Source organism: Cryptomeria japonica, chromosome 7 (genome assembly GCF_030272615.1).
Source record: "Cryptomeria japonica chromosome 7, Sugi_1.0, whole genome shotgun sequence".
NCBI lineage: Eukaryota > Viridiplantae > Streptophyta > Pinopsida > Cupressales > Cupressaceae > Cryptomeria > Cryptomeria japonica.
Genome location: NC_081411.1, coordinates 3,498,805 through 3,512,393, shown reverse-complemented (window position 1 = coordinate 3,512,393; position 13,589 = coordinate 3,498,805). Strand labels below are relative to the sequence as shown.

Sequence of the window (13,589 nt, the reverse complement as noted above, 5' to 3'; positions counted from 1 at the left end):
AGTTAATATTCCTATTGCCTAATAGCCACGCTTAGGATACGTTCAAGTATTCAGTTAACTAAGTTAAAGCTTTAAAAACATTATCCTTTTTAAAAAAAATTCACAGTTTTAATTCAACATATCCCACAACCGTTAAATTAGTAGAGGCACGGGGCACTATATCTTCAAGCCTACATAAAAGCGGATACGCTGGATACTTGTGGCGGGTATTTTCTCTAACGGATATTATTGGTGGCCGATGCTGCATGCATTCATGGCTTCCTCGAAGCGACATAAGTCCAATCAGACCTTCCCTAACCGACATTGTCTAGTTTTCATCTCTTTTTTTATTTCATTTTTCTTCGTTTTCTCCGAGAAGACCCCCCTCTGCCCTTTAGAGCGTTTCATACATTTTGCAATTCTAGTCCTGCATTCATGGCTTCCTCCAGCCGAAACTGTCTGGTTTTCATCTGTTTTTTCCTTCATCTATCCTTCATCGTCTCCAAGGAGAATATCATATCCCCACCCTGCTGCAATTCTAGTTCCGCATTCATGGCTTCCTCCTCCTCCTTTGCTAAGGAAAGATCAACTGCATCTTCTAAACAATACGATGCATTCATCAGCCACCGAGGCCCTGACGTCAAAGAAACCCTTGCTAAACAACTCTATGAGGATCTTAAGGCTAGACAGTCCGGGGCATTTCTAGACCGTCAAGAGATAGAAGGGGGAGATTCTATTACATCTGCCATTGAAAATGCCATACGCTCATCTGTTGTGCAAATAGCCATTTTTTCTAAAAGATATGCAGAGTCAAAGTGGTGTTTAGAGGAGCTTGTCCTTATGTTACAACAAACTGATGCCCTCTTTATTCCTGTCTTCTACGATGTCGAGCCCTGGGAGCTTCGCCACATAGAGAACAACAAGTCTCAGTATGCTGCGGCATTTTCTGACTATCGAAGGAATGGCAGGAATGTTGATAAGTTGGATGAATAGAAAAAGGCCCTTGCATTTGCTGCAGACATATCTGGTTATGAACTTAGCCAATATCAAGAGTAAGATTACTTGATTCACCATGTTTTTTTTTCCTCAAGCATGTGACACTCATTTTTTCTTTTTAAAGAGATTTTTAGACTTGGTTTCCAGGGATTTGTGTGAAAAGATTGTGTCCCGTGTGCTGCAAGAAACGGAAAAGATGAAACCGTTACATGTTGCAAAATATCCGGTTGGACTTGCAGAACTAGTCCAAGATTTTGAAAATTCTTGTTCGCAGACAGCAGGGACGGCAGGGATCTTTGGCCTTGGCGGGGTTGGCAAGAGAATTGTTTAACAGGAAGCGTTCAAGTTACGGTGCATCATCCTTTCTCTCTGATGTCAGAGAATCACATGCCAAAGGTAAATTGCACTACTTGCAAAGTCAGCTATTAAAAGATCTTTTCCCTGAAGATCAAAAGAATAAAGATTTAGATATTAGGAGTGTGGATCAAGGAATCGGAGAGTTAAAGGATCGTCTGGGAAGGGCAAGGCATTTGCATTTCCTTATAATCCTAGATGATATCGATCAAGAGAACCAGTTAGACGCCCTATTACCTGAAGGTGTACTGGGTTCTGGTAGCCTGGTAATTATTACAACCCGTGACCAGAGTGTGTTAAGGGGTGCAGATATCCGTTATAAGATGAAGGGAATGGATAAGGATCATGCTAAGGAGCTTTTCTGTAAACATGCTTTTCGTGGATGTGATCCACCCGATGCATATAAGAAATTAATTGAAAGCTTCGTGGAATTCTGTGGAGGTTTGCCCCTCTCACTGAAAGTTCTGGGCGCCCATGTTTATCGTAGGGATGAGCATTATTGGGAGCTAGAATTGAAAAAAGTTAAGCAAATCCAGCCTATGGATATAATGCAAAGGCTTAAAATTAGCTTTGATGGCCTGGACAGAAAGGAGAAACAGATATTTATTGATATAGCTTGTCTTTTCAATAAGAAAGAAATACCTGAAGTGGAAAGGGGAGTTAGAGTTGTAGATTATATGCCTATAAAAGATAAAGCTATATCAATCTGGAAGGCGTCCGGTTGGAGCGCAGAGCATGCAGTTCAAACCCTGCAAGATAAGTGCCTAGTCGAAGTGGTTATGGGTTTTAAATACCCACTCTTTCATATGCATAATCACCTCCGCGATCTGGGAAGACAAATGGCAGATGAGTTGGGCCCTCCTCGACTGTGGAGACCAGACATTCTCAAATCTATGGTGTGCTCCTTTACTATTTTGAAAATAATACAATAAAAAGCGTTTGAAAAAACATTTCAATTAGTGTTTTTTTTCATTTTTTTTCCAGCCGGACAGACACTTAACCATGATCTTTATATGCAGGAAGAAATAGGATTTCAACAAATCCTAGAAGAAAGAAAGGGCAGGAGTTTCCAGTCATTCTGGGATTTGGCGCTTGAACAAAAAATTACTTATTTTATAGCAGAGACTGGCCTCCTGTGGCTTGAAATTAGACCTAGCTTTGTATTAAAAAAAATTTCTTCACGAATTCCTTCCTGGATTCCTCTACAGAAATTGTACTTTTTAAATGTTTGGGAAGTGGAAGAATTTTGGAGCATATTCGAGCAACAGTTCCAGACCAATATGCAGGTATTTCACTATTCTTTGCTGGAAATGAAGTCTACTTTCAGAGTACTAGTTTGGCAAAGATTGTTTACTACTTAGAAAGCTATTGTTGACTCCACAATGTGGAGAATCTCAATAGTCTGAACATAGAAACAAAGCATTACCAAGTTTACAATAGTTTCTACTCGATCTAAATAATATTAGGAAAAATATCCTAATGTATTAGAAATTTTGTAAGTTTTATGTTTGAGTGTAATCTACTTAAATTATCAATTAAATGTAAGTCTCAATTGTAAGTTTAACTTTCAATTCCAGGCCAGTTTCGAGCTGAGAAAGTTATGGATTTGGGACTCTCCCTCTTTGGGAAAGCTTCCAGAATCAATGGCAATGTTCAGGCATTTGGAAGAATTACGTATAGTAAGGTCCTTGGAGAAGACATTTAATATCCTTGGTGCAATCACTGGGTCAGACAGATATAACATCCTTGGCGCAATCGCTTAAACAACTTAGTAATCTTAGATCATTGTTCTTGGAGTGCACCGAGGAGTACGGCTTCTGCAGAGGGAGTTTTGATCTGAGCAAATCTGTGGCTTCAACTGATTTGGATTCTTCTGCAAGCAGCTTCATGGTTAGACTTGAAAAAATAGATCTCAGTGGTCCTAATAATATATCAAAGTTGCTAATTAGTGGAGAAATTTGTCCCATACTTCGATCAGTGAAAGTTGGGTGGATGGAAAATTTAAAAGAAATGGACTTAAAGCAGCTAGAGATACTAAATACTCTTACAGTGTATCAATGTTCGAAATTGGAAACAATGTCAGGCTTATCTACTCTACATCGTCTGGAGGAAATCATCATAGAAGGATGTGGTCAGCTGCAACACGTAGAAGGGGTGGAAGAGTTGCCAGGATTGAAAAGTCTGGTAGTTGAAATGCCTGACGATGGATGTGCATGGGTGCGGAATTACATTCATGGATTGGAGGTAATACTACCCTTTTTCAATGCAATCAATTAATTTTGAATAATGATTTTTCCTTTGGTATTGGACAGGGAAAATGAATGTTACTCATTTTATGTGGTGTTTTAAAATTTGTGTTTTACCCTCAATATTTTTATCAATTATTTATTATCCTTTCTTTTTACGTTGGTATTTTAAATGTTTCAGATGCTGCCGTTGAAGAAAATCATTTTGATACAGCAGGCAATGGGTGAAGCATCATCCAAATTTAATGCAAATATCTTTTCTGACGTGATCGGTGCCCAAGCAATCTCAGAGATTGGGAGAGAAGAGTATACACAATATGATAGCAAGGTGAAGATGAAGAGCTCATCGAGCGAAATCACAATATATGCTTTTCTTGCAACATCACTGCAGGATGGTCTAACATTTAAGTTCGATGAAATCGAATATTGGTTGCCATCTCAAGGGGATGTGTTAATTACAGTTTTACTCAACAAACATGATAGTGAAGGTAGACTAGTGAGCGTGACAATAAAGAAGGGGTTTAAGGTCACATTGAAAGTTGGGGAAGAAGGCAAAGCTTTAGCTATATTACAAAGAATTGTTGATCGATTATACAGATAAAAAATGGCAGATGTCAAAACAAATGAAAGTATGGTAGTAGATTACGTGGAAAAAGTATGAGGATTTTATTGTCCATTTTATTGATTTCATTTGTTTTCTGGATTCAATTGTGTAAGAAATTTTTGTATCGATGTTTCAGGTCACACTCCATGAACCATCATTAGGATGAAAGAACAGTTGCGAAAGAATAATGATGAAAGTGAAACAGAAAGTAGATGAAAACAGATGAAAGTGAAAAGAAAAGCCAAAGTTTTAAACATCCTGATTATTGTTGTTTTCTTTCACTATTTGAAAATAATAAGGGGTTTAAGGCCATAGTGAAAGTTGGGGAAGAAGGGAAAGCTTTAGCTGAATTGCAAGGCATTGAGAAGTGTGATTAGTTTGCTTTGACTATTTGCTATTAAAAAGCTTGTCATCTTTATGTTTTCTTAATCCGTGTAATATGGGATCTTTGAAATTGATTCTAGTTTATATTTTTTTTTTAATTATGCTTTTTATTTTTAAATAAAGTAATTTAAAATTAAATATTGATATTTAGATTGATTATATTGAATGTTTACCTAAAAATCTCAAAAAGATATTTTTTATAAAATAAATGGTAAAATATAAATTTAATGGTTGTTATTAGTAGTTGTCGTATGCAATACTATTGCATTCACTTAAGTCGAATTAATCAATTATTTTGACCAATCAAAAGAAATTATTATTTTTGTTTTCTAAATAAACTTGATTTTTATAAAGTTAAGAAATATATTTTTAAACAAGAAATTATTTATCTACAGTATGATTGGATGAAAAAATTTGGTGTTATAGGAGTGAATTTATAGGAATGATAGATTTTTTAGGCTTTTTTTAGATTTATCTTTTCTTAGAGGAAAGCATCTAACATAACAAAATATTTGGGTACCAAACTTTACCGCATATGATGTGGTAAAGCTAAAAGGAAAGAAAAAGCATTGACAAGTGTGATCAACTTGCTTTGACTATTTGTTGTTGAAAAGCTTGTTTTACTGAAGTCTTTGATTTAATGTATGTAAATCTCATCTTTGCATTTGATGATTTTTTATTAATTGTTGTAAAGCTAAAAGGAAAGAAAAAGCATTGACAAGTGTGATCAACTTGCTTTGACTATTTGTTGTTGAAAAACTTGTTTTACTGAAGTCTTTGATTTAATGTATGTAAATCTCATCTTTGTATTTGATGATTTTTTATTAATTGTTGTACGGGATCTTTGAAATTGAATTTAGTTTGCACTTTTTCTTTTGTATGGCTTTAATTTTTTAATAAAATAATTTAAAATTAAAATTTGTATTTGAGATTAATTATGTTGAGTATTTACATAAAATTACAAAAAAAAATTATAAATTTAAATTGCAAAATATAAATTTAATAGTTACTATTATATCGATTTTATGTTTTTTTTGTGATAACATTAAGATTTATTTAGTATATTATTAGTATGGATGTTATTTCAATTTGTGTGGTGAATTTCTAAAGTTGGTTTCTCAAAAATGTAGGTGATTCCACCCCAACCTAGGAGCCAATCTGCAAGACGTCATCCATAGCTAAGAGAGATTCAACATATGAGATTGTATCAAGCTAAGAGGTGAGTACAAATGTACAAGCTGCCTTGCTTAAATAGGCAAGAGCAGGGTGGAAGAGTGGACAAGATTTAGACATGTGTCTCAACCTAGAGAAGTTAGAGTCCTAATATGACTCTACAATTATCCACCTAACCTATTAAATGTTGTTACCTAAGTTAAAATTATGTAAACCTAAATTGTAAAAACTAGTACTCCAACACCCCCCCTTAAGTGCAATTTAGGGAGACAAGCTATGCAATATGAGATGCCTCATGGGTATTGGCAGCAAAGCCATTTTAGGTACCCACATACACAATTGCAATGCAAGTTATTCTCTCACAAATGGAGAAAAGGAGAAAGCCTTGTGGGAGATCTATAATCCCCCAGAATTGGAGAGAGCCACCAATTTACAGTTTGCATCCCATCACAATAAAATTGAGGTAATCACAAGCAACATAAAACTCCCTAGTCAAGGAAAGTGCAGGGGGATAAAAACATAGCCTGCAGATAGTGCCACCATCTATCAAGCAAGAATAAGACACCCACTCACGTTATTTGTTGTGCCGGTTGCCAATAAAGCCACCACCACACATAATAAATGTGGGTATGCAAAACAGAACGTATGTTCAATGAGATAAATTAGGGACGTCTTAAAGCATACACTATAAGTTTACACTTTTAAGCTTAAAAGTATTAAACATTCAGAGTTGACTGACATTTTGTAGGCTTAATATCTTGCTTAATGTGTGTGGCCACACTAAGAATACATTTCTAGGCTTAAAAGTGTTAACCACTCAGAGTTGACTAACATTCTCCAGGCTTAATATTTTTCTTAGTGTGTGTGGTTTAAGACTAGTCAATGAATCACAATCCAAACAAATCAGAACTGTAGATGAGCTTATGTACATAATTTAAATATAACCCAAAATATATTTGAAATTGTTCTTTAAATGACAAAAAAAATCCAAAAAATAAATGAATTAAATATTCTATATATTTTAAATATTGATATTTTGAATTAAATTCACATAAACGAAGTTCAAACTTCTATGAACTTCAAAAATTATAAAATCATAACCACATAAAGTATATCTAATTTAGATGCTACACCTTTAGAGCTAAGTTAAGAAGACCAAAGTTTTATTTTTAATAATTTTAAAATGTTATAAATTTATCCATAATTTATTTCAATTTAGCACAAAAATGACAATAAATATGCATTACAACTATTCATGTTACATTCACTTATATATAATTTGAAGAAAATTCATATATTTTCTAGTATAGGAGAATGACACCTACTTTCTTATTCTACAAATATTTTGTTGCACCTTAGTGGAATACCTAATTTTCATCAAATTTGTTTATTGTTTCTTTAAATTGTCCATGGATAAACTAAGATTAATTTATTCAAATTTATATTAGTGCTTTAAAAAAAAGTAATTTTTTTTTTTTTAAATGCACATGTTGAGGTCTCAAATATAGGATCTATTCTCACATTTCACATTTGCTAATGTTTAAAATATTGTTTTGGAATAAAATCATACAATATGATAGAGCACAAATGGACTTAAAATGAATTAGTGAAAACCATGCCAAAGTAGGTGCTAAGTAGAGTGTGAAATTGTTCATGTATACAATTTATGACAAAACAATTCTTACCTCAAAAAATTGTAAAGTTGAAAGGGAATGAATTCACAATGTTGAAGAGTGTAAAAGAAATTCAATTAAAGTTGCATGTAAACTTTGATGTGTAATTGTTCTGGGTTTAAGATTATGATTTTTGAATTAATTACATTTGTTGCAAGAGAAATGACAACCACATTCCCAAGAATATAACTTTCCTTAGTTAAATATAATAGAGAGAAAATAATGACACATAGGAATGATTAGAGATGCCAGATTTTGAGGGTATAGCTTAGAAACATGTGCTTTCGTCCATTACTTGGACTCTTCTCCTTGTACATTTCATCTTTCATCTTCACATTCTTCATGATAATAGAAAAATAATACTATAGGATAATTCAAAGGCAAAAAATAAAATTGATAACTGAAAAAGTTGTCACATATAAATAATGAAGGAAAACAATTGAATATATGAAGTGAAGAAATTATCATAATTAATTTTTATTGGTGTGGTGCCCCATGCACACCATTGGTACCATATTTACATATTATAGCAAGAGCCTTGTAAGTTTTACCATTAGATGAAGATGCTTAAAAAAGGATTGCAAGGTAATCATACATAGTCATTACCATTTTAAAGAAAAATATCCTAACTTTGTAACCTTTCAAAAATTTTGAGCTACAAATGAAGGTTGTGCATAGTATCTTCAAAATTTATACCAATCAAAGAGTTCTGAAGGATAACTAAAAGGTTAGAAACATAGATGGATAAATTGGCATAAACAAACATATTTCAAATGGGAGAGAAGGAAAGTTATAAAGAAGATAATTATGTAGAAAAACTTGTGATTAATCTAAAGGATGATATGTCTATACGTATGGGAGAGGGAATTATGTAAAGAATAGGATTTTAGAAGGGTAATTTTCTATGACAAAACATTAGAGAAAAGTGTGAGAATGGAACAAAAGTAGAGCCATAAATCATAAGCAGGTCAATAAAATAAAAACTTATATTTAATAAATCATGCTTTAGCAAAAAGGGACAAGATATATGGTAATAAATGGATTATAGATGAATTTCAATAAGAAATTTAATGTGCGAGATCTTCCATGTCATAAAATAGGATTAGGAATCCACTTTCAATTTCAAAATTTAAGACTTAATTTTATCTTATGTTGAACTGGTAAACTTATAGTTGGGTGATCCCACAATAGTGGGTTACAATATCACCCATGAAGGCAAAACATGGATGGCAGAAAAATATTTGCCAAGGGTGTACGATCAAACTGGCATGTTTGATCAAACTAACATTGAGTGTTCAATTGAACACCCTAGTTCGATCGATAATGTGACATCACAATCCTTCGATTGATGGGTTTATTTATTAATATTTTATAGGGTTCACTTGAACACCCCCTTTGAGTGAAGCGTATTTTAATTGATTTTTTTTTACAAATAGGATATAACCTTGAGGCGACAATTATTCTTTCATTTTCATCAATTTCTTTGGGCTCCACAAGGTTTTAGAGAAAACCCCCTCAAAAAATTTTAGTTGATGAGGATCGTGGACACACTACATCACCCAACACTTTAGCTCTAGTATACTAGGTGCACAAAATTATTATTTTTCTTGTTTAAAATTGCTTTTATGTTGTTTTTGTTTTGCATTTTTTTTATTTATTGTTAGATTTTTAATTTTATTTAGGTAAGTATGTATGTTTATTTTTGTATTCTTTTATTTTTAGATAAATAATTTCATATTTCAATCATAGAGAAAACCTTAAAAAATATTAGATATTCTTCAAAACCATTAGAAAAATCTTTGAAAACCTTAGAAATTTCTTTGGTAACCTTAAAAAAATATTACAAAACCTTAGAATTTTTTTAGAAAACCTTGGAAACATTCTTGTATTAGACTAGAAAACCTTAGAAAAATATTTAAAATATTTTTATTAAAATCTAGAGCATGAAGTAATAAAGTAATTAGAAGTAATTAGAACTTAGATTGAATAACTCAAAGAACAAGTATAACTAATAGAGCTAAAGTTTCATGATAGAAAAAATGATGTACAATATTAGGGATAATGCACGCATGTACTATATGAACATAATGTAATATATGATAATTAGGCAATTATAGATTGATATTATAAGCAATTATTATATTAGGGTTTATGAAACTCACTTATGAGTTTACACACACTCTCTTTCCCTCTCTCATTTTAACCCCTTAATTCTTTTTACTCTCTCTCTCTCTCTCTCTCTCTCTCTCTCTCTCACACACACACACACACACACACACACACACACCTTAAGTATTTTTACACACACATTCTCTCTCTCTCTCTCTCTCTCACACACACACACACACACACACACCTTAAGTATTTTTACACACACATTCTCTCTCTCTCCCTCCTTAAGCTTCTTAGTAGAGAGATAGACTATATCTAAACTTAAGAGGGAGGGATATATATATATATATATATAGAGAGAGAGAGAGAGAGAGAGAGAGAGAGAGAATTTTAAGTGCACAATATTATTAGTATTGTGTTATATGTTGTCATTGATGTCAAATACAGTGGTCCAGATTAGGTCTGGATGTGATATGTTGAGCAGTAACATTTGTATGAGTTGGTGTTGGGCATTTGGAGGTTTCTCAAATTCTCGAAATATCTTGACTTTTTGAAAGATGTGTTGTCAATATTGCTCATGCTATTTTTGGGTCTAAATTATTCGAGAAGTCAAGGTTGTGGTCCAAACGTCGAGATTGTGCTATGATGATTGTGTAGTGTATGGATAATGCTTTAGGTCCAGCTTTGGCGATGTATGTAGTGTGTTCATGTGTTTGATGGGGAACATTGTGATGTGGTATACTTCTCATTCCTTCCCACCACCATAATGTTTAGTGAAGACCTATTTTATATCTTTGTCTTGGCCAACAAAGAGGATTATGTTTTTTTAGAGACAATATATGTAGGAGTATAACATGGATGAGTTGGAGTGTGCTTTTTTGTGTTGAAGACATGAGATATTGAAAGAATCTAGTTGATGTGTAGAGTTGTGTTGTGAATTGTTACCGAAAGTAGTTCCGACAGTGCAAATTGTGTTTTAGTGGTGGATTCTCTTTAGCAATGAGCCTCTTTTTGGGTAGTGAGCCCTCTGGTAGTGAGCTTTTTTGGGAACTGAGCCCTCCCTTAGTGAGCATCTTGGCAGTGAGCTATCTTTGTAAAAATCACAATAATCGGCGTTTCTATATTGAGAATTAACATTCTTTGTGGTTTTTCCCTTCTTGGGTTTCCCATGTAAATTCTAGTGTTTCTTGTGTCTGATCTGTTATGTGCATATGCTTTCATGTTTATCTTTTTTGATTAATTCTGCTAGTTGTTCTAGATCTATGGATAAAATTAGAAAAATAATTTTTATTGTCAATTGATTCATGATCCCTCTCAGTTGCCCATATATTCAACAAATACATGCAAAATTAAATAGAATAGTAAAGATGCATACCTATTTTATCTATAAAATATCTTTTTATTCTTCGCTCTCAATATCTTTATTTTGTCTCACGTGAATACTTTCATGAAGTCTTATTTACCCTTGTCTTTTTATTTCCATGTAGTTCCTTTGAAATTATGGCCCTTAAAAATTTCACACAAAAAGTAATCACGTCAAAATACCTCTCTACCAAAAAATTTGAATTAATCAGCTATTTTAAAAAAAAGTGAAATATAAAATATATATTTATATGGAAATATTAATTAAAAAAAAACTTTGGTTGGCCATCGATTCATATGAGTTTATCGATTTTTAAAAATAGGTCATGTTTGTGTGAACATGTATGTTACAAAAATATTTGTGTTGGACATGTTTGGTCAAAAATGGGTTTGATTGAAGGCTTTAGGGTTCATGTGAACCATTTTCACTTGAACATGATTTCTATGAATGTGCCCCCCAATCTTTGCAAATTTATACAATCTTTTAACCTTCAAATCTTTGGTTGAAGGCTCAAATGGAACAATATTGACAATCCAAGATGCAAACTGTAGTCCTCGGGGTAAGCTTTACAATGACTATAATTTCATTACATGTATTAATTTTATTATGAATTTGTTTTTTTAATATTACTAAATATAGGTTGAATTTTATTATGACTATAATATTTTTTTAATTTTGATACATGCAAAACAAGTCATGAGTTAAAAAATACACCTATGTCTAAATTATAATTATTTGGACTTCAAAACTTAATAAAATAAAAAAAATTCAATATATCATTATGAAACCAAATGCATGCCTTGGATATCGATGTTACAAACCTAAATTCAAAAGAATCAAATTTTTATCCTTTGGAGAAAAAATTATATGCCTTATAGAATGCACATAACTCTTTAAAAATGTTGTTTGTTGTTAAAAATTAGTTATCGAAAGTGAAGATTTTTTTTAAAATATTCATTTTAGTGTCAAAGTTGGCCAAAAAGTTTAACCAACTCTTGTGAGATCACCCACCATTCGTGAAAATCACATGCTTGGTTCACTTTCATCACATTTCCATCAACTAAAATCTTCCTAGGAATGTTCATTAATATATGTAAATATGGAATAGTCTTCTCCTCGACAATATGAAATTCTTGAAATAAAGCAACTATGGCTTGAATTCTATCCAAGAGAACTACAAATTATCCATGCACCTAAATTAATTCTTCCAATCCATCCCTTTTTTTCTTGACTTGTTGGCCTCATTCCTTCCAAGTCGTCAATTGATTCTTTTTTAAAGTGTTGTAGGATGTACAAATGTTCTTTCAGTTTGCCTGACATGATTCATTAAATGTTGTATGTAGTTTCTCAATTGCCTATTTTTTTCCTTAAATAATTCTTCTTTTCTTCCTCCTTTTTCAATCTTTCTATAATGGTTATTATGAAACCTTGCAATTCCTCAATTTCATTTAATTTTGTTGTTGGCCCTAAATCAAATGTTGTAACGTCATATTTGTTCAGAATGATATATTCCTTTGCCTTATCAACCCTTCGAACTACAATCTATATTTTGCGAGACATGAAGATTTCTTTTATGAACTTGGAGTATCTTTTTGGTTTTTTTTTTTTTCAGTCTTGCCTATCTGGCTTTGAAATTCTTCCAATTCCTCTACTAAATCACTTTCAACCATTCAAGAATTGCATTTTCTTCATCCTCATCTAGTTCTTCTTGTTCTTGAATTCTTTGTAATGTTGATATCATCCCTTCATTCAAATCTTCATCTATTTTGCCTTGATTATGAAAAGTAAGATCCTTTAAAGGGTAGAGAAATGATTGTATTCAAATAAAGAATATTGTGTATATTAAAGATATAATCCTCGTATTTGGTGGAATCAACATTTGCCTAATCGAGAAATAAGTGATTATGCAAACATGAATATAAAGGACCTTAAGGATAAAATGCAAAGTATCTACTTAAAGGCTACAAATTCTATTTCAGAGGATCATATGGAGAACGTTAATTTTTTTTTAATTTTCATGAATGGTATATAGGAATTAGGATCAAAATGGGGAAAGACTCTTGCCATGTGTACTATTGACTTGTAAATCAATGAGTATTATGTGGAGAACATACCATGTGTACCAATAGATGTGCTTGAAATTATCATGTCTAGGTTCATCGAATTTTACATTAAAGAAATAGATAAGGGAATTCCATCCTAGTTGATGCAGGAGCATCCCTGGTTCTTGGCAATCTTGCATCAACCAAAAACATTTTCTTTGAGTTTGTTTCCTATTTTGTAGTTTCAACATTTCTTTCTGCATTTTTTTGTATTTGCTCATCGGATATTGCAAAGATGGATTTTATTTGTGGACATGTTCATCTACCTTATCCTAAGTCTGTGGGATGTTTGAATATTTTTCTGGCAAGTTATCGCTTCTGGAATCTGAGACAGTTTCCTAGCCCGGATTACTGAAACCGCTTGGATCTATTTGCTAATGGTGAATCTAGCAGATCATTTTCGTCACTTGCGGAGCTTCGTTTCATTGTTTTCAATGTTCCTTGTCTTGTGGCCGACCTTCCCTTGGGTCCTCACTTCATTCTATGAATTTTCTAGAGGGATTTCTTTGGTGAAGGCAAACCTTCTTGTTCTACACATTACATCTTCTTAATTAGAATTTGTTTTCATCTTGGGCCAATGCAGATCATCCTTGATCATATAAG

The 13,589-nt window shown here is 32.7% G+C and overlaps 1 protein-coding gene across 1 annotated transcript; it reads left to right on the top strand.

Moving 5' to 3' along the window:
• The first annotated feature begins 531 nt into the window (after positions 1-531).
• On the top strand, positions 532-4,176 carry LOC131037050 (disease resistance protein L6-like). Its single transcript, XM_059207917.1, has 6 exons — positions 532-959; positions 1,250-2,225; positions 2,349-2,615; positions 2,907-3,008; positions 3,127-3,573; positions 3,757-4,176. Exons 1-6 carry the CDS (start codon positions 532-534, stop codon positions 4,174-4,176), a joined length of 2,640 nt encoding a protein of 879 aa, XP_059063900.1.
• The last annotated feature ends 9,413 nt before the right edge of the window (positions 4,177-13,589 follow it).